At 53.8% G+C, this 27,799-nt stretch overlaps 1 protein-coding gene across 1 annotated transcript in view; it reads right to left on the reverse strand.

The window, feature by feature from the left end:
• Positions 1–27,799, reverse strand: part of LOC140430325 (transcription initiation factor TFIID subunit 4-like) — a 510,261-nt gene that overhangs the window by 206,323 nt on the left and 276,139 nt on the right. The window contains exon 15 of the mRNA XM_072517772.1: positions 12,755–12,892. Coding sequence (XP_072373873.1) covers positions 12,755–12,892 — 138 coding nt within the window. The remainder of the gene's footprint in view (positions 1–12,754; positions 12,893–27,799) is intronic.

Consider the following 27,799-nt stretch of genomic DNA (forward strand, 5'->3'; position numbering starts at 1 on the left):
GGGGAAGGATGGGGGAGGGGGAGAGGGAGGGGGAGAGGGGGAGGGGGGAGAGAGGGAGGGGGGAGAGAGGGAGGGGGGAAGAGGGGGAGGGGGAGAGAGGGGAGGAGGGGAGAGGGAGGGGGGGAGAGAGGGATGAGGGAGAGGAGGGGGGAGAGAGGGAGGGGGAGAGAGGGAGGGGGGAGAGGGGGGAGAGGGAGGGGGGAGAGAGGGAGGAGGGGAGAGGGGGAGGGAGGAGGGGGAAGAGAGGGAGGGGGAGGGGGAAGAGAGGGAGGGGGGAGGGGGGGAAGGAGGGGGGAGGGGGAGGGGGGAAGAGAGGGAGGGGGAGGGGGGAAGAGAGGGAGGGGGAGGGGGGAAGAGAGGGAGGGGGAGGGGGGAAGAGAGGGAGGGGGAGGAGGGGGGAAGAGAGGGAGGGGGAGGGGGAAGAGAGGGGGAGGGGAGGGGAAGGGATGGGGAGGGGGGAAGAGATGGGGAGGGGGGAAGAGAGGGGGAGGGGGAGGGGGGAAGAGAGGGGGAGGGGGAGGTGGGGAGGAAGAGAGGGGGAGGGGGAGGGGGGGGAAGAGAGGGGAGGGGGAAGAGAGGGGGAGGGGGGAAGAGAGGGGGAGGGGGATGGGGAAGAGAGGGAGGGGGACAGAGGGGGGACAGAGGGGGAGAGAGGGAGGGGGGGAGAGAGGGGGGGGGGGGAGAGAGGGAGGGGGGGAGAGAGGGGGGGGAGGGAGGGAGGGGGGGAAGGAGGGGGGGAGAGAGGGGGGGGGAGAGAGGGGGGAGGGGGGGGAGAGAGAGGGGGGAGAGAGGAGGGGGGAGAGAGGGAGGGGGGGGAGAGAGGGGAGAGAGGAGGGGGGGGAGAGAGGGAGGGGGGGGAGAGAGGGAGGGGGGGGAGAGAGGGAGGGGGGGGAGAGAGGGAGGGGGGAGAGGGGGGGGAGAGAGGGAGGGGGGGAGAGAGGGAGGGGGGGGAGAGAGGTAGGGGGGAGAGAGAGGGGGAGGGGGGGGAGAGAGGGAGGGGGGGAGAGAGGGAGGGGGAGAGAGGGGAGGGGGGGGGAGGGAGGGGGAGAGAGGGAGGGGGGAGAGAGGGAGGGGGAGAGAGGGAGGGGGGAGAGAGGGGAGGGGGAGAGAGGGGAGGGGGAGAGAGGGAGGGGGGAGAGAGGGAGGGGGGGAGAGGGAGGGGGAGAGAGGGAGGGGGGAGAGAGGGAGGGGGGAGAGAGGGAGGGGGGGAGAGAGGGAGGGGGGAGAGAGGGAGGGGGGAGAGAGGGAGGGAGGGGGAGAGAGGGAGGGGGGAGAGAGGGAGGGGGGAGAGAGGGAGGTGGGGAGAGAGGGAGGGGGAGAGAGGGAGGGGGGAGAGAGGGAGGGGGGAGAGAGGGAGGGGGGAGAGAGGGAGGGGGGAGAGAGGGAGGGGGGGGAGAGAGGGAGGGGGCAGAGAGGGATGGGGGGAAGAGAGGGGGGAAGAGATGGGGGGAAGAGAGGGGGAGGGGGGAGAGAGGGGGAGGGGGGGAAGAGAGGGGGAGGGGGAAGCGAGGGGATGGGGGAAGAGAGGGGGAGGGGGGGCGAAGAGAGGGGGAGGAGGAAGAGAGGGGGAAGGGGAAGAGAGGGGGAAGGGGGAAGAGAGGGGAAAGGGGGGAAGAGAGGGGGAAGGGGGAAAGAGAGGGGGAAGGGGGGGAAGAGAGGAAGGGGGGAAGAGAGGGGGAGGGGGGAAGAGAGGGGGAAGGGGAAGAGAGGAAGGGGGGAAGAGAGGGGGGGAAGAGAGGGGGAGGGGGGGGAAGAGAGGGGGAGGGGGGGAAAGAGAGGGGGAGGGGGGAAGAGGGGGGGGAGAGAGGGGGAGGGCGGAAGAGAGGGGGTTGGGGGGAAGAGAGGGGGAGGGGGGGTAAGAGAGGGGGAGGGGGGAGTGAGGGGGAGGGAGGGGGAGGGGGGGAGAGAGGGGGAGGGGGGGGGAGGGGGGAGAGAGGGGGAGGGGGGGGGAGAGGGGGAGGGGGGAGAGAGGGGGAGGGGGGGGAGAGAGGGGGAGGGGGGGAGGAGAGGGGGAGGGGGGGAGAGAGGGGAGGGGGGGGAGAGAGGGGGGAGGGGGAGAGAGGGGGAGGGGGGGAGAGAGGGGGAGGGGGGGGGGAAGAGAGGGGGAGGGGGGAGAGAGGGGGAGAGGGGGAGGGGGGAGGGGGGAGAGAGGGGGGGGGGGGTGAGGGGGAGGGGGGAGGGGGGGAGGGGGGGGAGGGGGAGAGAGGGGGAAGGGGGAGAGAGGGGTGAGGGGGGGGAGAGAGGGGGAGGGGGGGAGAGAGGGGGGGGGGGAGAGAGGGGGGGGGGGGAGAGGGGGGAGGGGGGGGGAGAGAGGGGGAGGGGGGGAGAGAGGGGGAGGGGGAGATAGGGGGGAGAGGGAGAGATAGGGGGAGAGGGAGAGAGAGGGGGGAGAGGGAGAGAGAGGGGGGAGAGGGAGAGAGGCGGGCGAGAGGGGAGAAGAGGCGGGGGGAGAGGGAGAGAGGCGGGGAGAGGGAGAGAGGCGGGGGAGAGGGAGAGAGGCGGGGGAGAGGCGGGGGAGAGGGAGAGAGGCGGGGGAGAGGGAGAGAGGCGGGGGAGAGGGAGAGAGGCGGGGGAGAGGGAGAGAGGCGGGGGAGAGGGAGAGAGGGGGGGGAGAGGGAGAGAGGGGGGGAGAGGGAGAGGGGGGGAGAGGGAGAGGGGGGGAGAGGGAGAGGGGGGGAGAGGGAGAGAGGGGGGAGAGGGAGAGGGGGGAGAGGGAGAGGGGGGAGAGGGAGAGGGGGGAGAGGGAGAGGGGGGGGAAGAGAGGGAGTGAGGGGGGAGAGGGAGTGAGGGGGGAGAGGGAGAGAGGCCGGGGGAGAGAGGGAGAGGGAATGAGGGGGGGAGAGGGCAGGGGGGGAGAGGGCAGGGGGGGAGAGGGCAGGGGGGGAGAGGGAGAGAGGGAGGGGAGGGAGAGAGGGAGAGAGGGAGGGGAGGGAGAGAGGGAGGGGAGGGAGAGAGGGAGTGAGGGGAGAGGGAGTGAGGGGGGGAGAGGGGGAGTGAGGGGGAGAGAGGGAGTGAGGGGGAGAAAGGGAGTGAGGGGGGGGAAGAGGGAGTGAGGGGGGAGAGGGAGTGAGGGGGGAGAGGGAGTGAGGGGGAGAGGGAGAGGCGGGGGGAGAGGGAGTGAGGGGGGGGAGAGGGGAGTGAGGGGGGAGAGGGAGTGAGGGGGGAGAGGGAGTGAGAGTGAGGGGGCGAGAGGGAGTGAGAGTGAGGGGGGGAGAGGGAGTGAGAGTGAGGGGGGGAGAGGGAGTGAGAGTGAGGGGGGAGAGGGAGTGAGGGGGAGAGAGGGCGTGGGGGGGAGAGGGAGTGAGGGGGGAGAGGGAGTGAGGGGGGAGAGGGAGTGAGGGGGGAGAGAGGGAAGTGAGGGGGGGAGAGAGGGAGTGAGGGGGGGGGAGAGAGGGAGTGAGCGGGGGGGAGAGAGGGAGTGAGGTGGGGAGTGAGGGTGGGAGAGAGGGGGGGAGAGGGAGGAAATGGAGAAGAGAGGGAGGGGGGGGGGGAGAGGGGGGAGAGGGGGGAGAGGGGGGGGGGGAGAGGGTGGGGGGAGGGGGGAGGGGGGAGAGGGAGAGGGGGGGAGAGGGAGAGGGGGGGGAGAGTGGGAGGGGGGAGAGGGAGAGGGGGGGAGGGGAGAGGGGGGGGGGAGGGTGAGGGGGGAGAGGGAGAGGGGGGGAGAGGGAGAGGGGGGGGGAGAGGGAGAGGGGGGGGGGAGAGAGGGAGAGGGTGGGGAGGGGGGGGGGGGGGGGGGGGCAAGTGTCCAGTAACCGCCACAGGCCTCCGAGATGTTCTGTGACTCCTCTGTGGAATAAAAGTCACATCCACTTCACGATGAGAAACATAGCTGGCAGCCAGAGGCACACGTAAGATGTGAAATGCTGAAACGCGGGTGAAAATGAAGCAAAAAAAAAAAAGGTTACATTTCACTCATTTCCTCTCAATAGCCTGCAAGTAAGAGTTCTCCATTTTGACACAGAAAACAAGGCAAAAAGACCCCAATTTCGTTCAGAATCCAGGAGGTACTGGGGTGAAATATGTAAAGCAGCTTTTGTTCACCGACTAGACAAGGTATTCGCAACTTTGGCTTCATGTTGTCAAATATTAGTTTGTAATAAAATAAACTTGCGTGATATGTTCAAACTGCTGAACCTGAGGAAAACCTGCCTTAAATTACAATCCGCCCCATGAAAACAGCCAGAAGCAGGCACTAAAATGGCAATTTTCCCAGAGTAGCTGCTCACGTTCGGCCAAACGCTCTGCAAATGTACGACAGGCCCTGCTCTCTCATCGGACAATGTTCCTATGGCGATGGTCCGGTTTGGGAGGCAGTTGGCCTCATTTGCCCTTTGTAACCCAGGCGACTCACAACGATGTCGATATGGACAAGCAAAATGATGCTGGGGAGACTCACCCCCCAATGCCACCGGGACTAAACGTCACTCCAAATGTATCTCTCATGACGAAGGTATGGTCAAGCTAAAATGCGTGCAGACTAAAGAATAAAATCAAACCAAACTCTGGAACCTTTCATTAATGATACAGTTGGTGACCTGCATGTCCACTGGTCGTATAGACAGCTTAAAACCTGTCAGTGAAAACACGATTCCGATCCAAGAAGACCAGGTCTGCACAAAGATAAGAACCCAGCCAACCAGGTAGCTCACCCTCCCCGCAGATCCTCTGCAACCGGACCTGTGGCTGGCAGAGGCGACTGAGAACAATGTTGATTTGGACAACATTGCCCATGGTACATTTCTACACATCGCAGGAGCTTTCTCGTACTTCAACCTGTACCATTCATGAGTGAGCAGGCAAAGGTGGTTGGACCAAGAGAACACCAGAGCAGTGCCCAGTCCTGTTCTTTTTTCAAATAAATTTAGAGTACCCAATTCATTTTTCCCTATTAACGGGCAATTTAGCGCGGCCAATCCACCTAGCCTGCACATCTTTGGGTTGTGGGGGTGAAACCCACGCAAACACGGGGAGAACATGCAAACTCCACACGGACAGTGACCCAGATCCGGGATCGAACCTGGGACCTCTGCGCGTGAGGCAGCAGTGCTAACCACTGCGCCACCGTGCCGTTGTCATGTTAGGTACACTGGTCTAACACTGGCTGCAACTGGATGCAGCTTAGATCAGAAAGATACTCCAGACCTTGAAGTTAGTTCAATCAGGTTTCGTTTTTTTTTAAATTATTTATTTCAAAAAAAATTTTAGAGTACCCAATTCATTTTTTCCAATTAAGGGGCAATTTGGCGTGGCCAATCCACCTACCCTACACATCTTTGTGTTGTGGGGGTGAAACCCACGCAAACACGGGGAGAATGTGCAAACTCCACACAGACAGTGACCCAGGGCCAGGATCGAATCTGGGACCTCGGCGCCGTGAGGCAGCAGTGCTAACCACTGCGCCACCGTGCTGCCCCTCAATCAGGTTTATTGAACTAATAGCACAGTTAGCACAGTTCTCTGTGAGTTCGACTCTCTGCTAACTTAAGTGTGGTTACTCTGTCTGACTGAACCAGACTAGCTCTTAGCCATGTGGTGGAGATGTGAGATTGTAACAACACCCTTGACTGACTCTCTAGATGTTCATCAATGGAAAGAGGCTGAGTGTGAGTGCCTCGTGTCTTTTATAGTCAGATCCCACCCGAGTGTCCTGCCTGCTAATTGGTCATGTCCTGTTCTCTGTGTCCAATAGCTGCTTGTCTGTATATCATTGTGTGTGTGCCTGCATATCAAGACATCTCCCCTTTTTTTTAATGTTTGGATGACATATGTGAACGTATTTACAAGAATAGGCCAATATTAACATATATACATGCAATGGGCATGAACATATGTACATGTGAAAACAGCTGTCTAATGCGAGAACACAGAACAAAGCAAACAGAACAAATGTTCATAAGTCCAGTCTCTGTGGCTTGCGTCTGATCCTGGTCGACCGCCAGAGAAGTGGTGGTGGGGACGACAGCGCCTTGATGGGTGGTATTGAAGCCTGACTGGTGGCCTTGTGAGTCGAGGTATCAGGAGGTGGCAAAACAACAGAAGGAAACGGAGAAGAATGTGGTTGCGGGCAGGCAACTGTGCGCAGTGCCCGTCTGTTTCGTCGCACAACGGAACCATCAGCCAGATGCACAACATACGAGCGGGGGGCAGCCTGTCGAACAACGACAGCTGGAGCTGACCAGCCTCCATCAGGGATCTTGACCCGAACAGTGTCTGCCGGGGATAACACGGGCAAATCGGTGGCATGAGCATCATAGCCCTGTTTTTACCGGTCTCGGAGTTGCTGCACCTTCTGCAGCACCGGGAGGTGATCCAGGTTGGGCACATGTATGGCTGGAAGTGTCGTTCGCAGGTCCCTGTTCATCAGGAGTTGAGCCGGCGACATGCCAGTGGACAGTGGGGTCGCCCTTTACGCAAGCAGCGCAAGGTGTCAGACGCAGAATCCGCGGCCTTGCCGAACGACTGCTTCACTATATGCACCCCTTTCTCAACTTTTCCGTTTGACTGCGGATAATGTGGGCTGGAAGAGATGTGTTTGAACTGATACAACTGGGCAAACAGAGACCATTCATGGCTGCTGAAGCATGGGCCATTGCCACTCATGACTGTGAGTGGGATACCATGCCTGGGGAACGTCTCCTTACAGGCCTTGATGACAGTCCAAGATGTGAGGTCTGAGAGCTTCACGACTTCAGGGTAATTGGAAAAGTAATCAATGATTAACACGTAATCATGACCATTTGCATGAAAGATGTCGATGCCAACCTTGGACCACGGAGAGGTTTCGATTTCATGCTGCTGAAGTGTCCCCTTACTCTGCGCTGGCTGGAAGAGTTGACAGGTCGCACATTAAGGAAAATGTTTGCGATGTCTGGCTGATCCCGGGCCAGTAGACAGCCTGCCTGGCTCTGCGTCTGCACTTTTACACACCCAGGTGACCGTCATGGATTTGACGGAGCACCAAGCTCTGGAGACTGTGTGGAATTACAATCCGGTCCAGTTTGAGGAGGATACCATCAACCACCGTCAGGTCGTCCTTTACATTGAAAAATTGAGGGCACTTCCCTTTCTGCCAGCCATTGGCGAGGTGTTGCATAACACGCTGCAAGAGGGGGTCTTTGGCTGTCTCCTCACGGATACGAATGACCTTCTCATCAGATGCCGGGAGGGTGCGAGCACACAGCTGCACCTGTGACTCAACCTGTGACTCAATTTGCCGGATGACGTTCGGTGGTTCACTAGGCCCGGTGATGGAGCGGGACAGTGTATCGGCAATGATGAGTTCCTCGCCAGGCGTGCAGACCAGGTCAAAGTCGTACCTTCTGAGTTTGAGGAGGATGCGCTGCAACCGAGACGTCATGTCATTAAGGTCCTTGTGGATAATGTGGACATGGGGCCTGTGATCCGTCTCGACTGTGAATGTCGGCAGGCCGTAGACATAGTTGAGAATGCCAGTGAGAAGGCCCAGGCATTCCTTCTCGATTTGTGCATACCTTGTTTCGGTGGGCATCATTGCCCTTGATGCGTAGGCAACCGGTGCCCAGGATAAAGTATCATTGTGTTGCAGCAGGGCCGCACCGATGCTATCCTGGCTCGCATCAGTCGAGATTTTCGTTTCCCTGTCTGGGTCGAAAAATGCCAATACGGGCGCAGTGGTGAGCTTGGCTTTCAGCTCCAACCACTCTGCCTGATGGGCCGCCTTCCACTCGAAAGCAATGGACTTCTTCACTAGGTTTCGCAGGGCCGTGGTGTGTGAGGCCATGTTTGGGATGAACTTGCCCAGAAAATTGACCATTCCCAGGAAGCGCAATACTGCCTTCTTGTCTTCCGGGACCTTCATGGCTGCGATGGCCTTGACCTCGTCTGTGTCGGGGCACACGCCCTGCTGAGGGATTTGGTCTCCTAGGAACTTGAGTGTCGACATGCCAAAGCAACATTTGGTCCTGTTCAGTTTCAGGCCATTGGCGTGGACACGGCGGAATACCTGCTGGAGATGGGAAACATGCTCCTCAGAGGTCATGGACCATATGATGACGTCGGCCACGTACACACGAACCCCTTCAATGCCCTCCATCATCTGCTCCATGATGCGATGAAATATCTCCGATGCTGAGACGATGCCGAATGGCATAAGGTTATAGCAGTACCTGCCACACGCTGTGTTGAAGGTGCAGAGCCTTCTGCTGGACTCATCCAGCTGGATTTGCCAGAATCCATGTGACGCATCTAACTTCGTGAAAAACCGTGCATGTGCCATCCCACTGGTGAGTTCCTCCCGCTTCGGGATGGGATAGTGTTCACGCATTATATTCTGGTTGAGACCCTTGGGATCAATGCAGATGCGCAGGTCTCCAGAGGGTTTTTTAACCACCACCATCGAGCTGACCCAGTCAGTCGGTTCGGTTACCCTGGAAATGATCCCCTGCTGCTGCAGCTCCTTGAGCTGTTCCTTCAGGCGCTCCCTCAGCGGAGCCGGGACTCGGCGTGGTGCATGGACCACTGGCTTGGCATCAGGTCGCAGTAGGATCTTGTACCGATATAGCAAAGTGCCCATCCCATCAAACACATCTGGATACTGAGCAAGGATGTCGTCAATGCCAGCTTGAAGATCCACATTGGAGGGCGTTGTTGAATAAACCCGCTGCACGAGGTTCAGCTGCTTGCAGGCATGCGTGCCCAGTAGAGATGCCCTGTCCGGCTTGACAATTTCAAACCTTAGCCGTGCATGGGTACTCCGGTTGGAGACGAGTAGATGGCAGGACCCCAGTGCCGTGATGGCATTTCCGTTGTAGTCCAGGAGCCTGCAGGCTGCTGGAAGGACCTTGGGGGGGCTTCTTGGTGCGTTTGAAACCTGCCTGTGAGAGGAGGTTGGCAGAAGCACCTGTGTCCAGCTTGAACTGGATGGAGCAGCGGTTGACCTGCATCACCGCACGCCATTCGTCCTCCGAATCCACAGCGAGGATGGACTGAATGCGAGGTGAGTTAGGTGTGGCATGTTCACGGTGGTAATGATGCCCACTCGGTAGGCGGACTCCAGGCACTCGTCCTCTGGATCCGTTGTACCGCCAGGATCAGAATCCTGTAATCGTCGTTGCACATTCTGGACTCGCCGTCGTCGGAATTTGGAGCGTGGCCTCTGACTGGTGGTGCAGACCTGCACAAGGCTGCATAGTGTCCAGGCTTCCCGCAGTTTAAACATTGCCTGCCTCTTGCAGGGCAGTGTCCCTTTAAGTGGGCGTTGACACAGTTTGGGCACGTCATGACGTCGGCGTCGTGACGCGGTGTACGTCGTCGCACACGCGGAGTGCGGTCGGCAGACGCCTGCACCTGCGCAGTGTGGGTGTCGGCCGCTTCGTTATCCCGTTCGCATCGCGCATGCGTGGGGCTCCGGGAAAAGCGCGTGAGATGGCCGCTGTCTTCAATGCTGAGGCGCTGCATCTGGGAGATGGCCTGCACACTCACTGCCTCATGGGAGGCATGTTTCTCATTTTCAGCCGATTTGTATTGGGAATACCGATTTTTTTGCGTGCTCATGCACTGGACATGTTTCAATTGCGACTGGCAGGGTCATATGCTTGATTTTTAAGAGCTGATCTCTCAGAGGATCAGAGAGAACTCCAAACACGATTTGGTCTCTGATCATGGAGTCAGCAATATCACCAAAGTTGCAGGACAGCGCTAGTAGGCGGAGGCTAGTTAAGAAGGCATTGAAAGATTCATCTTTACCTTGAAGACGTTGTTTGAATATGTAGCACTCGAAGATTTCATTGGTGTCCACTTCACAGTGACTATGGAACTTGTCCAGGATGGTCTGAAACTTTGTCTTGTCCTGGCCTTCGGTGAAGTTAAACGAGTTGAAGAGTTTGATAGCTTGATCACCCACTGTCGAGAGGATTAGCGCGATCTTTCTTGTATCAGACGCACCCTCGAGGTCTGAGGCTTCGATGTACAGGAGAAACTTTCACTTGAATATCCGCCAGTTGGCACTGAGATTGCCGGAGGTCCTGAGCTGGTGAGGAGCCGGAATCTTCTCCATGGTGCCGGGATACATTTGCTGGTCGTCACGGAACGGACTGAGGTAAGCCGCCTTAAATTAGTAGTCTCCTGGTATCATGTCATGTTCGGTACACTGGTCTGACACTGGCTGCAACTGGATGCAGCTTAGATCAGAAAGATACTCCAGACCTCGAAGTTAGTTCAATCAGGTTTATTGAACTAATAGCACAGTTGGCACAGTTCTCTGTGAGTTCGACTCTCTGCTAACTTAAGTGTGGTTACTCTGTCTGACTGAACCAGACTAGCTCTTAGCCATGTGGTGGAGGTGTGAGATTGTAACAACACCCTTGACTGACTCTCTAGATGTTCATCAGTGGAAAGAGGCGGAGTGCGAGTGCCTCGTGTCTTTTATAGTCAGATCCCACCCGAGTGTCCTGCCTGCTTATTGGTCATGTCCTGTTCTCTGTGTCCATTAGCTGCTTGTCTGTATATCATTGTGTGTGCGTGAGTGCCTGCATATCATGACACCGCCCTCCCAGTCCTGTTCTAATTGAATGCCATGATCATACACACCAAAACGACATAAATCGTTACACTTCAGGCTCCTTACCAAAACTGCCAAGCTGTCCCAAACCAGCACTGTGAACTGACACAAGAACATCAGGAACAGGAGAAAGATTTCAGCAAACAGCCCCTCAAGCCTGCTCCATCACTCAATCCAATAATTAGGTCTTCTACCTAAACTCAACTTCCCTGCCGCTTCCCTGAGAGATGGAAAATCTATCGATCCTAGTTTTGAATATGACTCGACGATAGACTAGCCACAATCCTCTGGGGTGGAAAATTACAAAGATTCACAACCCTCTGAGTGAAGAAATCTCTCATCTCAATCCTAAATAATTGACCCCTTATTCTGAAGCTGTACCCCAGTGTTCCAGATTACCCAGCTAGAGTAAATAATTTCTCTGTGTCTTCCCTGTCAAGCCACTTCATTAGTATTATATGTTTCAATGAGATCACCTCTTATCCGTTGAAAATTCTGGAAGCTTGGGCTCAATTTACTCAGTCTTTGAGCATGCGACGACCCTCCCATACCAATCAACTGAATCTTCACTGTGTCACTGTCAAAGCATGTCGGTTCTTCCTGAGAAATGGTGCACCAGTTTTCCAGATGTGAATCTCACCAAAGCTCTGCACAAATGTGGAAAGACTCCCATATTCCTTATACTCCAATCCCCTTGCAATTAAGACTAACATTTGCCTTCCTAATTGCTTGCTGTAGCTTTACCCGAGTACAGCAAAGTCTCTCTGAACATCAAAAGTTTTACACCTTTTAAAAAATATTCTGCTTTTCTAATTTTACTGTTAAAGTGAATAACCTTCCACTTCCCCACTGTATATTCCATCTACCACCTGGCTATCCACCTCACTTAATCTGCCAATATATCTGTGCAGCATATTTGTGTCCTTCTCACAGCTTACATTCCCATCTAGCTTTGTATAATCAGCCAACCTAAGTACATTACTCTCGGTTCTTTGCCCAAGTCATTAATATAGGTTGTAAAATAGGCGAGACACTAACACTGATCCTTGCGGCACTTCCCTCGTCACGGGCTGCCAACTTGAAAATGTCCCATTTATCCTATTCTCAGCTTTCTGTCAGTTAACCAATTCTCCATCAATGCTAATATATTATCCACAAACATTTGAGCCCTTATCTTGCATGTTAACCTTTTGTATGGCACCTTTTGGAAATCCAAATATTGTACATCTACCGGTTCTCCTTCATCTACCCTTACTAGTTATATCCTGGAAAAATTCAGAATAAATTTCTCAAACAGAATTTTCCATTTGCAAAAAACATGTTGGCTTTTTCTGATCTCACTATGATTTTTTTTACGTTGAGGCTGTCTGAATAATAGATTCCAGAATGTTCTTGATGACTGATGTGGGGCCTGCCGTTCCCCGTTTTCTTTCCCCCGCCTTTCATCAATAGCCGAGTTACAGTTAAGTGCATAAAAAATCATTTCCTTAGTGCATCCCTCCCTGTGTCAAATGCTCTTTTCCTATCTGTGCAAGATCCTAAATGGCTGCAGCACCTCCGGTTGCTGTGAAGGTCCTGCGGCCCTATCACCAATACTTTCTGAAAACCTCATGCCTGAACCAGGCAGATCCTCTTGCCTCAGACCCGCTATGACCATTCTGGAATCCAGTGAATTCTGGAAGCAAGTACTGCAAACAACATGACATTCAAGCCATCGGGTGAAAGAAGACAAAGCAGAGAATTTGAGGCAAGAGATCTGCGTTGTTCAGGTTTGAGACACCAAAAGAGCTTTGTTGTGGGGAGGGATGCAATGAGGAATGTTGATTCCATTCACACTGAACTTTGTTCTACCTCAAAAACAAACTTGTCATTCTACAGCCAACCTGAAGGTTTCAGAAAATCATAAAAATTCAAGTTGAGACCCAAACAATAGCCAATTCTTCAGCAACATCAGAAAAAAATTCCACAGATTTTTAGTGCAGCACAACCCTTAAAAAAAGGGCGTCAACATTGACATTGATATCAATAAAGGAGCTCATTCAACAAGCTGCAATCATCTTTTAAAGCATGTATCGAGATCCACAAATGGTTGCAATAACTCGAGTGATGCCAAATTAAAAGACAGAGGCAAATGCACCAACAAAAAACAGATACTGCTGCAATCACACCTGTAAGGTGTCAGGATGGAGTGCAGTACTTTCACGCGAGTCTGGTTACCTTGCCAGCTGCCATTGCCACCTCGGTCGCCTGCGGTCCCGGGGAGTCCAGTTTACGTTTCTTGCGTGGGCCGATGGCAGCAAGAGCCGTCAGGTTTGCATCGCGTTGCCTTATCTCTGCCAGCTCCTGTTGCTGCATCTGTGGTGGAGTTAAACAGCTCAGGTTAGTACACATGACGACTTCTGTCTTAGCCCAGCATTATGAACTATATACGTTGAAGACTCTGATCAAGAAAAAATACATACTGAAATACAACAAAGTAGAAAGTTTTTCAAAGACGCAAAAGTTTTAAATGTTGTGGTCTGGAAGACTTGGGTGCACTTGCATAAGGAACAGCAAAAGTTAGCATGAGGGAACAGCAAGCAATCAGGAAATCAAATAGAACATCAACGTTTATTGCAAGAGTATTGGAGTACAAGAATAAAGAAGCTTCACTACAATTGTCCACAGCACCACACCTGGAATCCTGCACACAATGTTTGTCACCATATTTAAGGAAGGATATACCTGTGTTGGAGGCAGTACAGTGAAGGTTCACTAGACCGGTCCTAGACTAAGAGGGTCATCATATAACGAGAGGGAAAGTAAATTGAGTCTATATTCCCTGGAATTGAGAAGAATGAGAGGTGATCTCACCATTCAACGTTATGAAGGGGTATATACTGGGTATATACTGACATGTTGTTTCCCCTGGCGGCACAGTTTCAAGGTGAGGAGACAGACATTTAGGACGGAGGTGAAGAGAAACTTGCCAATGGTTGGAATTCTCTACCCGGAAGATTGTGGATGATCCATCGTTGAACACATACACGGCTGAGTAAGATAGGTTTTCAGTTTCTCACGGGATGTGGGGAATCGGCAGAGAAGTGGATTTGAAGCCCATTATGTTCCTTATGAGAGAGTGCACCCAAGTCATTCTGAACACCAACATTTACAGCTTCATGCCTTTTAAAACAGATTCTACTTTATTATATGGTGGAGCAGGCTCGACATGCTTTATAGTTTTCTACTGCCCTCACTTTTTATATTCTTATACTGAGAGAGTAAATGAAGATAGAATGAAAGGGAGCAGTGATAGCGTGCATGATTATTGATACTTAAAATAAATATCAATCCTTCAAAGTAGTTCACATTTACCTCGTGCCTTTAACATGCTGTCTGCATCATAATTTGCACCAAGGCAGGCAGTTCACTTCTCACCCCGTGCTTGCTGATCTATAATTGCTCCCAGTTAAACAACTCCACGTTTTTAAAATTCTCATCATGTTTTCCAATTCCTCTATTGCCTCACCCCTCCCTACCTCAGTAACCGTGTCTAGCCCCTCTAATCTCTCAGAACTCTGGCCACCTCCAATCCGGGCCTCTGAGCATTCTTGAATTTAAACACTCACCCGCTGGCAGCCATACATTCAGCTGCCTTAACCCTCAGCTCTGGCATTCAATCCCTACACCTCTCTGCCTCTTTCCTAAAACTTCCCTCTTTGACAAAGCTTTTATCTTTCTCTGTGCTTGGTGCCATATTCTGTTTGACAATTGCTCCTGAGAAGCACCTTCGGGACGTTCTATGTTAAAGGTGCTATATAAATGCAAATATTTGTTGTGAATGTGACAAGGCATTTCACGAGATGAAAACTGAGGATATGGAAGGGTTAGCAGAAGTGGCTGAATAGAAATTAGCTGGTCTTGAAGAAGCTTTCGAAAGTGGCTCGATATGTAGCAAACAGGAAGTTTTTGGCGACACAGGAATTAAAGAGATAGTTCCACAGTGTTCATTCCAGCCAGCCATCACCAAATGGAGGGGGGTCAAAGGGGTGCATTAAGACAGCAGAATGAGGCGAGCAGAAGGCTCAAATGGGCAAATAAGGAGTTAGGGAGGGGTGAGGCTGGGGGGAATATGCAAAAAATATGCAAGTCCTGTTGCGATGAATGTAAGAAATTGTCATATTTTATATTTTTTTGCAGTAATGGCACTAAAATCTGGGTTGAGGTGCAACAGACAGTATGACTGCGAGAACTCTGATTAAGGTGTCACAAACGTGATGTAATCATTGATTTGCAGGTGTTCTGCTAATAGATCTTGAGAACAATGTTTTTGTTTACATTTGCAAGACCCCTGGGATGTAGTAATTTATGAGGGGTATTGGGTTTGGTACTGGCTAAACAATCGAGGGACATCTTGTAAGAAGAAACAAAATAATGCTTTATGCTTTCGGTACAGACAATGTAGTTAATGGGAAGAGCCAGAATTTCAGGAAAAGGCAGTTGGTCCTCGGACTGTCATCTGAACAGACGTGTTTCTGTTTGGTCCTGAAGGGCTCTCTCTCCAAAGATTCTGCACAGAGGAATGCAAGTAGAACCTCCGTTGTTAACTTTACTTGAGTGGTATTTGAAATGTATTTGCTTAATTGGAATATAGTGGCAGGTTTAGGAAGTTAAGATTTTCTCCTCTACTTCCGAACTTTTGTAACTGTTGACTGTAAGTAAATTTCTTTGTCGCTAATGTGGTTAATTCTGTGTTTAAATTAAAGTTTGTTGGGGGCGGCACGGTGGTGCAGTGGTTAGCACCGTTGCCTCACAGCGCTGATGACCTGGGTTCGATCCCAGCCCAGGGTCACTGTCCGTGTGGAGTTTGCACATTCTCCCCGTGTCTGCGTGGGTTTCACCCCCACAACCCAAAGATGTGCAGGGTAGGTGTATTGGCCATGCTAAATTGGCCCTTAATTGGAAAAAAATAATTGGGCACTCTAAATTTATTTTAAAAATAAATTGATTAAAGTTTGTTTTAACATAAAAGATACTGATTGGTCAGGGTTATCACTCCTGTGGCACAGTAATATTTCTACAGTTTTACAAATTGAAAACAGTTGGTTCTCATCCGGGGCCCGAACACTCTGAACTCCACATAGTTGTCAGGGAGCCAGAGATAGTCAGTGAAAAGAAGTGCAAGAAGGGAAGGGTTAGAATGCAGCCGCCAGGAGCTGGGGTTTATGCATCGAGGGAAGCCAGCCGAGAAATCTATGGGGAGGTTCTGGCTGGGACTGAGAAGCACGCTGAGTGTTTCAACAGGAATAAGGGTGAAATAAAGGCAAAGGTGGAGACAGGTGATTCTGGTCACAACGTTCAAAATCAAGAGGTGTCTCGATAGGAGAAATAGGAAGAAATTGTTGCACTGGCAGGAGAACACAGCTGAGATTAATTGCCAAACGTTCCAGGAGGAGAAGGGGGAGTTAGTTTTTTTATGGAGCAAGTTGCAATGATCGGAATGCACTGCCTGAAAGGGCGATGGAAGCAAATTCAGCAGTAACTTTCAAAAAGAAATCAGGTAAAAAGTTGAAAAGGAGAAATTTGGAGGGCTGCGAAGAAAAAGTAGAGGGCAGTGGGACTAACTGGAAAGAATATGCACAACGTGTCAAATGGCCTCCTGCTCTGCATAAGGGATGTAGAGGATTTAAATGCTGCATATGGGGCAACATTTATTTGGGGCACCCTTATTCCGCACTCTGGGACTGTCCCCTGAATAGTGATTCTTCACACCACCATTATTCCACCTGTTTGAAAGCTGGGGTCAGCAAAGGCAACTTCACCACATTGTCTGTTCCAGCAGGGTTCTTGCAGCACTCCGTACTTGCACAATCACGGAGGGTTCCATTATATCAGAATAAGCCCTTCAGCCACTGACTATAAAATCACAATCATCTTCCTGGCTGGGTCTTGCAAGTAGATAGCTGAAAGGGGCCATGCTTCTGCATTTAGTAGGACCTCAGCTTTTACAACTTCAAGTCTTCTGGCCTCTGGTTGCTTCTAATGCAAATGTTTAAGTTATTTTCTTTTTGTTGAGGTTTAGATTACCAGTGGAAAGAACTTTTATAGTGCCCTGCTAAACAGCTGGGTTTGGCATGATGAAGGGCGACCCATCTTCTCCAAATGATGAATGCTGTGCCACTCTCTAAATGAGGTATCCTTCAGAAACTGACGGGGGAATTGAGTGCCCTCCTCCTGTGGCGAGTTTGGCGGCACAGGGGCAGGAGGGGGGGGGGGTATTGAATCAGGTGGGAGGGAATCTCTTCACCTTCCCACCTGCATCACAATGAAGTCTGTGGAGGGAAGGCCGGTGGACAGTAACTGGACGGCCAAAGGGGGAGCTGGAGGAAGGCTAAAATTACCCTAAATGTGAGGCTAGGGGGAGGAAAAATCATCCAGCTGGAGAGTGTAGGCAGACGATGTTCAATACGTAGCTTGTCCACTCACTGCCTCAATCCACACAAGGAAAATGGATGTTTGGCTAATGTATTGTCCATTGGCAATAAGTCAAACCCAGCCTGCCTTCAGTATGAACCACACCACTTTCTGTACAACATGTGGATCAGGAGCTTTCCACTTGCTGATTTCTTTCACTCCTCGCACTTGCTAATGGGACAAGGCACACTGGCATTGCCAAGGGACTGCATTCAGAACCACTGGGCAGACACCAAGCAGTGTCCCCGCTCCAATCCACTAGAGTAACTGAGCCAGAATGTCACTCAGAGCTAAGGCCCATTTAGATGCATTCATCCAGCTGCTTACCCTGTGAATGACACCTTGTCCACACTAAAATGTAAAAATAAAACACTGAATTAATCGTAACTGTAGAATATTTCCTCACATCCCTTCGCTTGCAAATCCAAGTGAAGAGAAAAAGGCAAGAAAAAGTCCATGGCTATTGAGTTGCACTTGCAGACTGGCACAGACATGATGGGCCAATAGCCTCCTCCTGTGAACCATTCTATGATTCCATTCTACTCCCTCTTGAACAAACACAGATAATAATGCCACAGTCCAGTAATATATTAATAAACAAAAACATTTATACATGCGTCTTTCTGCAACCCTTGCCCAGATTCTGAAGGGCCTGGTATGGTCACACTGAATTTGACCTGTTTGGTCCAATGGCCCGACTGTGTTCTGGAATATTCCATTGTGGAAACGAAGAATCTGCATTCATCATACAGCTAATCAACATCACTCTAACCGATTTAGAACATAGAACATAGAACATTTGTGAAAGAAAAATCATGGTCCATAATTTCCTGCATCAGCTTTGAGGGTGCGCGGGGGGGCTAGAATCCCTCTGGGAAGCTCCCAGCTAAGGGTTTGCAAGGCAATTGTCCAGAAGCACTCACTTCTCCTGGACAATTGCACTGGGCTGGGAGCCACCCAACGAGGCGATTCAGGTGGTTCTGCCTGTGTTACCCTAATAGTTACTCTGAAAGTTAAAAGAAATAAAAGCACTTCTAACTTCAGCATAACTATTTTAAACACCTAGGCCAGTCCCCACACTCCCAGACCCCCAGGATCCCACCCCCCTCCCATCCATTTACACTAGTTACAGCTACAGTAATTATATACAATAATAATAATCTTTATTATTGTCACAAGTAAGCTTACATTAACACTGCAATGAAGTTACTGTGAAAAGCCCCTAGTCGCCGCACTCCTGCGCCTGTTCGGGTACACTGAGGGAGACTTCAGAATGTCCAATTCACCTAACAGCGTGTCTTTCAAGACTCCAGGAATTTATAACAGCAATATAAAAATAAAGAAAAAATGTATGGTTTTATAATTGGGACTTACTGGGCGCTATTCTCCACCCCCACGCCGGGTGGCAGGGCGCCGCGCGAATCGCGCCACGCCGCCCCGAACGCGAATCTCCCAGCCCCCGGAAACCAGCGGCACGCGATTCGCACCGGGCCGCTCGGAGAACCGGCGAGCGGCGATTCTCCGGCCCGGATGAGCCGAGCGGTCGCTACGACACGACAGGTTCCCGACGGCGCCGTACACCCCTGGTCGCTGCCGGCAGGAACTCTGCGGGAACGCTGGGTGGGGGGGGGGGGGGGCCCTGTGGGGGAGGGAGGGGGGCTCCTTCACCGGGGTGGCCTCTGATGGGGTCTGGCCCGCAATCTGGGCCCATTGATCGGCGGGCCGGCTTCTCCCCCCCCCCCCCCCCCGGCCTACCTCCTTCCGCGCGCGGCCCCAGAACACTGCCGCCATGCTGGTGAGGGGCCGGCGTGCGTAAGACGTTCCCCCACGCATGCGCAGGATTGGGCTGCCCTGACTGCGCATGCGCGGGTTGGCGCGGCGCCCATTTGGCACCGCGTAAGGACGCTGGAGCGGTGTGAACCACTCCAGCGCTGGGGCCCGAATAGGTCATGCCCGGGCCCTGTTCGCGCCATCGTGAAACGCGACGGTGTTCACGACGGCGCGAACACTTGGCCTCCATATCGGAGAATCGCCCCCACTATGGGTGATTTCGGATTCCTTTTTGTCATTTGTTTATGTTAACATGCAGCCTAATGTTTGGGGTTTGGTGGGAGGGTGCGATTGTTGTTGTTGATATGGGGATTGACATTGCATTCTTACTGACTATGGTTTATCGTTGGTGGGTGCAAATTTGGGGAAAAATGTGAAAAAGGAGAATAAAAAATATTTTTTTAAATAAATAAATAATTGGGACTTATTCATATCTGAGCATCCAAAATGTGGTGTAGTTTTCAGTCATGGGAACAACACTTGGTCTGCATCACCGAAGACCAACTAGCATTTCTCAAAATATGTCAATGACCCTTAATCTTGCTCTTCCTGTTGCCCTTTGTCATTCTTGGCCATCCAACAACTTGCCACCTCCTCTATTGCCCCTCCCTCTCTACATCTCCCTGTCTTCTGTCAATAACCCTCTACCAATACTGCCCCTGGATGAAGCACAAACAAATCTTCCTCCATTTCCCCAAAGGAAATCACATCACCCTGCATTCTGCCAGCATGGAAAACTCCCATCCAATTCATTTGTTCCAGTTTATTATCCGTGCTGAAGTACAGACACTCAAGATACTGCCATGAAAAAGATTGGTATATACCAATCACCAACTCCAATCTACCCTTTCTCAGTACTTCCCAGTGAGATTCACCAGAGGTTTGCAAATTCAGTTGACTAACCCCTGAGCTGGTGGGACTGCTTTGAGAGGAGAGATTGAGGATACTGAGCAGTGTTCATGAGCATTTCGAAGGATGATGCGATCTCATTGAAACTTACAAACTTCTTACAGGGAGCGATAGGGTGGATGTATGCAAGGATGCTTCCCCTGGTTGGTGAGTTTAAAACCTGGGGACATAATCTCAGAATAAGGGGCAAGCCATTTAATACTGAGATAAGGAGGAACTTCTTCACCGAGAGGCTGCTGAATCTTTGAAATTTTCTACGTCAGTGGGCTGTGGAAACTCAATCACTGAGCATGTTCAAGACAGAGATCGGCAGATTTCTGGGCACTAACGACACCAAGGGGTGTGGAGATAGTGTGGGAAAGTGGCATTGAGATAGATGAACAGCCATAATCTAATCGAATTCCAGAGCAGGCTCAATGCTCCTATGTTCCGAGATTCAACCTCGGAGTTCAACCTCGATAAATGTGAAGTGATTGATTTTGGAAGGTCGAATTTGAATGCTGATACAGAGTTCAAGGCAGGATTCTTGGAAGTGTGGAGGAACAGAGGGATCTTGGGGTCCACGTACATAGATCCCTCAAAGTTGCCACCAAGGTTGATAGGGTTGTTGAGAAGGCGTATGGTGTGTTGGCTTTCATTAACAGGGGGATTGAGTTTAAGAGCCGCGAGGTTTTGCTGCAGCTTTATAAAACCCTGGTTTGACCACACTTGGAATATTGTGTCCAGTTCTGGTCGCCTCATTATAGGAAGGATGTGGATGCTTTGGAGAGAGTGCAGAGGAGATTTACCAGGATGCTGCCTGGACTGGAGGGCATGTCTCATGAAGAAAGGTTGAGGGAGCTAGGGATTTTCTCACTGGAGCGAAGAAGGAAGAGAGGTGACTTGATCGAGGTGTACAAGGTGATGAGACGCATGGATAGAGTGGATAGCCAGAGACTTTTCCCCAGGGTGGAAATGGCTGTCACGAGGGGACATAATTTTAAGGTGATTGGAGGAAGGTACAGGGGAGATGTCAGAGGTTCTTTACACAGAGAGTGGTGGGTGTGTGAAATGCACTGCCAGCAGGGGTGGGGGAGTCAGAGTCATTAGGGACATTTAAGCGACTCTTAGACAGGCACATGGACAGCAGTAAATTGAAGGGGTGTAGGTTAGGTTGATCTGAGATTAGGATAAATGGTCGGCACAACATCGTGGGCCGAAGGGCCTGTGCTGTGCTGGACTCTCCTATGTTCTAAATCGGGATATATTGAAATCCATGTTGACAAAAAGTTATTTGGAATTAAGGTGATCTGAATTTGTTTTGAAGTATTTTTCCAAATATTAACACTGGGGAATGATGAATTCAATTGCAAGCAGAATAAGGCTTCCTCGACATAAGAAAATGATAAATAGCAGGAATAGACAATTCAGCCCCTCGCGCCTGCTCGTCCGTTCAATACAATCATGGTTTATCTGATTGTAACCGTAACTCCACATTCCTGCATGTGCCATAACCCTTGACCTCCTCCCTAATCCGGCACAACCCCAGAGGTTTGCCCTTCAACACATTCCAACATTCTGCCTGCCTGTGTTCTCTCAATTACAATCTGAATTAATCTTCTAATTGTTATCTCACACCCAACAAGATTGACAGAGTCTCAAAACCCATTCCCTTCAGATTCTAATCCCAACAGACAGAAGAGATTGTTCTCGCTGGAGTTCAGAAGAATGAGGGGACATCTCATAGAGATTTATAAAATTCTAACAGGACTGGACAGGGTAGATGCAGGGAAGATGTTACCAATAATGGGTGTGTCCAGAACTAGGGGACACAGTCTGAGGATTCAGGGTAAACCATTTCGGACGGAGATAAGGAGACATTTCTTCACACAAAGAGTGGTGAGCCTGTGGAATTCACTACCACAGGAAGTAGTTGATGCTAAAACACTGAATATATTCAAGAGGCGGCTGGATATAGCACTTGGGGAGAATGGGATCAAAGGCTATGGGGCGAAAGCAGGATTAGGCTATTGAGTTGGATGATCAGCCATGATGGTGATGAATGGCGGAGCAGGCTCGAAGGGCCAAAAGGCCTCCTCCTGCTCCTATCTTCTATGTGTTAATCGATGTATACGGTTTATAAACTGGATCTCAAAATGTTAGTTTCCAAAATAACATCTGCTCTAATGAACAAGCTTGATCATCAGACAGTTCCGCATGATGCATTCAAGGTACACTTTACAATCATTGAAAAAAATTAATTTAGAGTACCCAATTCATTTTTTCCAATGAAGGGATAATTTAGCGTGGCCAATCCACCTACCTTACACATCTTGTGGGGGTGAGACCCACGCAGACATGGGGAGAATGTGCAAACTCCACACGGACAGTGACCCAGAGCCGGGATCGAACCTGGGACCTCGGCGCCGTGGGGCAGCAGTGCTAACCACTGCGCCACCGTGCCGCCCTCACTTTGCAATCAGAAAGCACAGATAAAGGAAAGGCCGTGACGTCCAGTTCTCCGCATGCCAACATTCAATCCGCCCTATCCCTCCCATTCAAACCTCTCACGCATCCCATATACAATCCACCCGTCACAATATTCCCCAAACTTGAAAAGTTAACAAGATAAACCCAAGAGCATTGACCCCTCTTCACTATGCATTCTGCATCTCCTGCACTCTATATATGCCATCCCATGAAGACAGCCCACCGCCGGTTCAGAAACAATTTGCTTAGACAATATTTTTTCCCCTCCGCATCTACTAATCACTCAATTGTACACCCAACCACCTAGTCATGTATCTCCTTTTTGAAAATGTCTGCACAACATATCCACCCCTCCCTTCTAACTTTAATAATAATTCAGCATTGGTGCAGACCCATTCTATTCTTCAATGCAAATCAAATAGTTTGTTGACAAGGAAACCTGTGTCTCTCAGCATTTTGTTCATATTCCCAGCAGGCCAAGCTGCCATCAATGTTTAATGCCACAGGATCATCTCCTCAGACAGTATCTCCTCAGGCTCCAAAACCTCAAACCCTTGGAAAGCAGAAATCTCAGACAGCAATTCTATTTGACTATATCAGCGACAAACTCATTATCACAGACAATCATCTCCTAACTCTCTGCCTTCCCAATCAACCTGCCCCAAACCTCCTTTCCCTGTTATACTTTGACCTGTTATGTTAACAGGTGTAGGGGTCCCTTCCGTTAACGACCCTTCCTTTTACCCCAGAGCTCCATAAAAACAACAAACATACATTTTCATAGTGTCTTTCGCACCTTTTGGAAGTCCCAAAATGCTTTAGTGCCGATTAAGTGTCACTTTTCTGAAATGTAGCCATTGCTGCAATACAGGAAACACAATTTGCAAACTCCCACAACAGCAATGAGATCATTGACCAGATCATCTACATTTGCTACGCTGCTTGAGGAATAAACGTCAGCCAACTTCTAACTGTGCCCCGGCTCCTAACTGTGCCGCGCTCCTAACTGTGCCCCGCTCCTAACAGCGCCTCGCTCCTAACTGTGCCCCGCTCCTAACTGTGCCGCGCTCCTAACTGTGCCCCGCTCCTAACTGTGCCCCGCTCCTAACAGCGCCTCGCTCCTAACTGTGCCCCGCTCCTAACTGTGCCCCGCTCCTAACTGTGACCCGCACCTAACTGTGCCCCGGCTCCTAACCGTGCCTCGCTCCTAACTGTGCATCGCTCCTAACCGTGCCTCGCTCCTAACTGTGCCGCGCTCCTAACAGTGCATCGCTCCTAACTGTGCCGCGCTCCTAACTGTGCATCGCTCCTAACTGTGCATCGCTCCTAACTGTGCCGCGCTCCTAACAGTGCCCCGGCTCCTAACTGTGCCCCGCTCCTAACTGTGCATCGCTCCTAACGGTGCCCCGCTCCTAACGGTGCCCCGCTCCTAACGGTGCCGCGCTCCTAACTGTGCCCCGCTCCTAACTGTGCCGCGCTCCTAACTGTGCATCGTTCCTAACTGTGCCGCGCTCCTAACAGCGCCTCGCTCCTAACTGTGCCCCGCTCCTAACTGTGCCCCGCTCCTAACTGTGACCCGCACCTAACTGTGCATCGCTCCTAACTGTGCATCGCTCCTAACTGTGCCGCGCTCCTAACAGTGCCCCGGCTCCTAACTGTGCCGCGCTCCTAACTGTGCATCGCTCCTAACTGTGCCCCGCTCCTAACGGTGCCCCGCTCCTAACTGTGCCCCGCTCCTAACTGTGCCCCGGCTCCTAACTGTGCATCGCTCCTAACTGTGCCCCGCTCCTAACGGTGCCCCGCTCCTAACGGTGCCGCGCTCCTAACTGTGCCCCGCTCCTAACTGCGCCGCGCTCCTAACTGTGCCCCGCTCCTAACTGTGCCCCGCTCCTAACTGTGCCCCGCTCCTAACGGTGCCCCGCTCCTAACTGTGCCGCGCTCCTAACTGTGCCGCGCTCCTAACTGTGCCCCGCTCCTAACTGCGCCGCGCTCCTAACTGTGCATCGCTCCTAACTGTGCCCCGCTCCTAACTGTGCCCCGCTCCTAACTGCGCCGCGCTCCTAACTGTGCCCCGGCTCCTAACCGTGCCCCGGCTCCTAACCGCGCCGCGCTCCTAACTGTGCCCCGCTCCTAACTGTGCCGCGCTCCTAACTGTGCCCCGCTCCTAACTGCGCCGCGCTCCTAACTGTGCATCGCTCCTAACTGTGCCCCGCTCCTAACTGCGCCGCGCTCCTAACTGTGCCCCGGCTCCTAACCGTGCCCCGGCTCCTAACCGTGCCCCGCTCCTAACCGTGCCGCGCTCCTAACAGCGCCGCTCCTCACTGTGCCCCGCTCCTCACTGTGCCCCGCTCCTAACTGTGCAGCGCTCCTAACTGTGCCGCGCTCCTAACCGTGCCCCGCTCCTAACCGTGCCGCGCTCCTAACCGTGCCGCGCTCCTAACTGTGCCGCGCTCCTAACTGCGCCGCGCTCCTAACTGTGCATCGCTCCTAACTGTGCAGCGCTCCTAACTGTGCCCCGCTCCTAACGGTGCCGCGCTCCTAACTGTGCCCCGCTCCTAACTGTGCCCCGCTCCTAACTGTGCCCCGCTCCTAACTGTGCCCCGCTCCTAACTGTGCCCCACTCCTAACTGTGCCCCGCTCCTAACTGTGCCGCGCTCCTAACCGTGCCCCGCTCCTAACCGTGCCCCGCTCCTAACTGTGCCGCGCTCCTAACTGTGCCCCGCTCCTAACGGTGCCGCGCTCCTAACTGTGCCCCGCTCCTAACGGTGCCGCGCTCCTAACTGTGCCCCGCTCCTAACTGCGCCGCGCTCCTAACTGTGCCCCGCTCCTAACTGTGCCCCGCTCCTAACTGCGCCGCTCCTAACTGTGCCCCGCTCCTAACTGTGCCCCGCTCCTAACTGTGCCGCGCTCCTAACTGTGCCCCGCTCCTAACGGTGCCGCGCTCCTAACTGTGCCCCGCTCCTAACTGCGCCGCGCTCCTAACTGTGCCGCGCTCCTAACAGCGCCGCTCCTAACTGTGCCCCGCTCCTAACTGTGCCGCGCTGCTAACTGTGCCCCGCTCCTAACTGTGCCCCGGCTCCTAACCGTGCCCCGGCTCCTAACCGTGCCCCGCTCCTAACTGTGCCGCGCTCCTAACAGCGCCGCTCCTCACTGTGCCCCGCTCCTAACTGTGCCCCGCTCCTAACTGCGCCGCGCTCCTAACTGTGCCCCGCTCCTAACTGTGCCCCGCTCCTAACTGTGCCCCGCTCCTAACGGTGCCCCGCTCCTAACTGTGCCGCGCTCCTAACTGTGCCGCGCTCCTAACTGTGCCCCGCTCCTAACTGCGCCGCGCTCCTAACTGTGCATCGCTCCTAACTGTGCCCCGCTCCTAACTGTGCCCCGCTCCTAACTGCGCCGCGCTCCTAACTGTGCCCCGGCTCCTAACCGTGCCCCGGCTCCTAACCGCGCCGCGCTCCTAACTGTGCCCCGCTCCTAACTGTGCCGCGCTCCTAACTGTGCCCCGCTCCTAACTGCGCCGCGCTCCTAACTGTGCATCGCTCCTAACTGTGCCCCGCTCCTAACTGCGCCGCGCTCCTAACTGTGCCCCGGCTCCTAACCGTGCCCCGGCTCCTAACCGTGCCCCGCTCCTAACCGTGCCGCGCTCCTAACAGCGCCGCTCCTCACTGTGCCCCGCTCCTCACTGTGCCCCGCTCCTAACTGTGCAGCGCTCCTAACTGTGCCGCGCTCCTAACCATGCCCCGCTCCTAACCGTGCCGCGCTCCTAACCGTGCCGCGCTCCTAACTGTGCCGCGCTCCTAACTGCGCCGCGCTCCTAACTGTGCATCGCTCCTAACTGTGCAGCGCTCCTAACTGTGCCCCGCTCCTAACGGTGCCGCGCTCCTAACTGTGCCCCGCTCCTAACTGTGCCCCGCTCCTAACTGTGCCCCGCTCCTAACTGTGCCCCACTCCTAACTGTGCCCCGCTCCTAACTGTGCCGCGCTCCTAACCGTGCCCCGCTCCTAACCGTGCCCCGCTCCTAACCGTGCCCCGCTCCTAACTGTGCCGCGCTCCTAACTGTGCCCCGCTCCTAACGGTGCCGCGCTCCTAACTGTGCCCCGCTCCTAACGGTGCCGCGCTCCTAACTGTGCCCCGCTCCTAACTGCGCCGCGCTCCTAACTGTGCCCCGCTCCTAACTGTGCCCCGCTCCTAACTGCGCCGCTCCTAACTGTGCCCCGCTCCTAACTGTGCCCCGCTCCTAACTGTGCCGCGCTCCTAACTGTGCCCCGCTCCTAACGGTGCCGCGCTCCTAACTGTGCCCCGCTCCTAACTGCGCCGCGCTCCTAACTGTGCCGCGCTCCTAACAGCGCCGCTCCTAACTGTGCCCCGCTCCTAACTGTGCCGCGCTGCTAACTGTGCCCCGCTCCTAACTGTGCCCCGGCTCCTAACCGTGCCCCGGCTCCTAACCGTGCCCCGCTCCTAACTGTGCCGCGCTCCTAACAGCGCCGCTCCTCACTGTGCCCCGCTCCTCACTGTGCCCCGCTCCTAACTGTGCAGCGCTCCTAACTGTGCCGCGCTCCTAACCGTGCCCCGCTCCTAACCGTGCCGCGCTCCTAACTGTGCCGCGCTCCTAACTGTGCCCCGCTCCTAACTGTGCCGCGCTCCTAACTGTGCCCCGGCTCCTAACTGTGCCCCGCTCCTAACTGTGCCGCAGCTCCTAACCGTGCCCCGGCTCCTAACCGTGCCCCGGCTCCTAACCGTGCCCCGCTCCTAACTGTGCCCCGCTCGTAACTGTGCCCCGCTCCTAACCGTGCCCCGCTCCTAACTGTGCCGCGCTCCTAACTGTGCCCCGCTCCTAACAGCGCCGCGCTCCTCACTGTGCCGTGCTCCTAACAGTGCCCCGCTCCTAACTGTGCCGCGCTCCTAACTGTGCCGCGCTCCTAACTGTGCCGCGCTCCTAACCGTGCCCCGGCCCTAACCGTGCCCCGCTCCTAACTGTGCCCCGCTCCTAACTGTGCCCCGCTCCTAACTGTGCCCCGGCTCCTAACTGTGCCGCGCTCCTAACTGTGCCCCGCTCCTAACCGTGCCCCGCTCCTAACCGTGCCCCGGCTCCTAACTGTGCCCCGCTCCTAACTGTGCATCGTTCCTAACTGTGCCCCACTCCTAACCGTGCATCGCTCCTAACTGTGCCGCGTTCCTAACTGCGCCCCACTCCTAACTGTGCCGCGCTCCTAACTGTGCCCCGGCTCCTAACTGTGCCCCGGCTCCTAACCGTGCCCCGCTCCTAACTGTGCCCCGCTCCTAACCGTGCCCCGCTCCTAACTGTGCCCCGCTCCTAACTGTGCCCCGCTCCTAACTGTGCCCCGCCCCTAACCGTGCCCCGCCCCTAACCGTGCCCCGCTCCTAACCGTGCCCCGCTCCTAACCGTGCCGCGCTCCTAACCGTGCCGCGCTCCTAACCGCGCCCCGCTCCTCACTGTGCCCCGCTCCTCACTGTGCCCCGCTCCTAACTGTGCCCCGGCTCCTAACTGTGCATCGCTCCTAACTGTGCCGCGCTCCTAACAGTGCCCCGCTCCTAACTGTGCCGCGCTCCTAACTGTGCCACGCTCCTAACTGTGCTGCGCTC

The sequence above is a fragment of the Scyliorhinus torazame genome, chromosome 10, assembly GCF_047496885.1.
Source record: "Scyliorhinus torazame isolate Kashiwa2021f chromosome 10, sScyTor2.1, whole genome shotgun sequence".
Taxonomy (NCBI): Eukaryota; Metazoa; Chordata; class Chondrichthyes; order Carcharhiniformes; family Scyliorhinidae; genus Scyliorhinus; species Scyliorhinus torazame.